This window comes from Arachis ipaensis, chromosome B08 (assembly GCF_000816755.2).
Source record: "Arachis ipaensis cultivar K30076 chromosome B08, Araip1.1, whole genome shotgun sequence".
In the NCBI taxonomy this organism is placed as follows: Eukaryota; Viridiplantae; Streptophyta; class Magnoliopsida; order Fabales; family Fabaceae; genus Arachis; species Arachis ipaensis.
The window spans coordinates 98676435-98678227 of NC_029792.2; the positions used below are offsets into that span (position 1 = coordinate 98676435).

Genomic DNA, 1793 nt, shown 5'->3' on the forward strand with positions numbered 1-1793 from the left:
AGGAACTAAAAAGCAGACATGACCAACCAGCCACTAATAGAAACAAGAAGGGAAAAAAACCCTAATAGAGTTATTTAAATATTTTTCATTATATGTTTTTGTGTAAATATATTTATTTTGATGTTTTATACTTTTATTTTTCAAAATAATAACTAAAGAGATTGGATTTGAAGAGGTGGAGGCAACGAGGGTGTTAGAAGTTGTATACTTGTATGGTTAAACCATCATCTTTCTCATATCATATGGAAAACCATCAAAACAATAACCCGACCCGTGACCCAGACCTAGCAGAAGAAGAGAAGAAGAAGCGACACCAACACCCTCAGGTTTGGGGCACGTGGGAGGAACTCTTGCTAGCGAGCGCCGTCAACCGCCATGGCTTCAAAGACTGGGACACCGTCGCCATGGAGGTACAGTCGCGGACCTCCGTACCCAACCTACAAGCCACCGCGCTCCACTGCGAGCAGAAATTCCACGATCTCAACCTCCGATTCGCCGACCAATTAAACGACGCCGTGCCGCCGCTTCTCCAGAACGGCGCGGCCGCCGTCGATAGCTCTGATCATGTCCCCTGGCTCGACGAATTGCGAAAGCTCCGCGTCGCCGAGCTCCGCCGCGAGGTCCAACGCTCCGACGTTTCTATCCTGTAAATCTCATCATAAAAATATTCTATTTAGTTTTCGGTTAATGATTATTGTTTAACTTTTCTGTAGGTTTTGGATCTAATTTCCTTTTTTTCATTTTATAATTATTTCTTTTCCTTCAAGGTCGTTGCAGTTGAAGGTGAAGAAGTTGGAGGAGGAGAGAGAGAAAGAAAATGACGGTAAAGTCGATGAGAAAGCAGATCTGGCGGTTTGCGGCGAGGCACGGCCCGGAAACGATGGAACCGGCGGAGAAAGGGAAGTTCCGGAGCCGACCGGTTCTGAACCGGAGATTCGCCGGCTCGACGAGAGCACCACGAACACTGATAAGCTTTTGCCAACCACCGGTGACGAGTCGGACCGGGAAAATCAGTCGGTTAATGAGTCGAACTCGACCGGTTCGCGGTTTGAGGGAGGGAAAACCGGAGCAGGAGATGGTGATGGGAAGACGGGGGTAGGGGCGGTTCCGGTTCATCCCGGTCCGAAAGAACCGGATCCGGTTGGCAGGAAGCGGAGACCGATTGGGGAGGAATCGAATAACGGAAGCTACGATACTGAGGTTAAAGTTCCAACGTGCGAGTCGCAGCCGCCAAGTGAGGAGAGGAAGGCAGAGGATGGTGACTCGTCCGAGTTGCGTGATGACTCGGTGGGCCACTCGGGGGAAGGGGGACGAGGGACGAGGGAGAGCAGCGAGGTGCAGAGCTCTGCTAGCCTGACGAGGAAGAGGAAGACGCGGCGGAGGAAGGAGGCTTCCGGTGGTAGTGGTGGCGGCGAGGTGGCCCTGGAGAGTGACGAGACCATGGTGAAATCCGAGCCGTTGATTGGGCTGTTGGAGATGATCAAGGCACACGAACACAGCTCATTGTTCGAGCGCCGTCTCGAGAGCCAGGTATTCCATTGCACCCTCCCCTTTTCGAGAGGATATAATTGGGATTTCACACACACTCAAAAATTTGAAATAACCAGTTTTTAAGTTTTAACTCCCCTCCCTCCTCTTTCTTTCTTTAACAAATTAATAATTTACATGCATGCACGTAACAAATTTTTTGCTTCTTTTTTAGAAGAAAAAAAACCAATGGATTAAAACATGTATATATAAATTAAATTAAGAAAAGGAGTTTTGCTTAAAGACATTTATGATTACAAATATTA

The 1793-nt window shown here is 48.0% G+C and overlaps 1 protein-coding gene across 1 annotated transcript in view; it reads left to right on the top strand.

Annotated features, from left to right (window-relative positions):
* The window catches only part of LOC107613401, a gene marked incomplete in the record, with an annotated part of 5911 nt that continues 4125 nt past the window's right edge, over positions 8-1793 (top strand). Inside the window, 2 exon segments of the mRNA XM_016315373.2 lie at positions 8-646; positions 768-1530. Coding sequence (XP_016170859.1) covers positions 213-646; positions 768-1530 — 1197 coding nt within the window.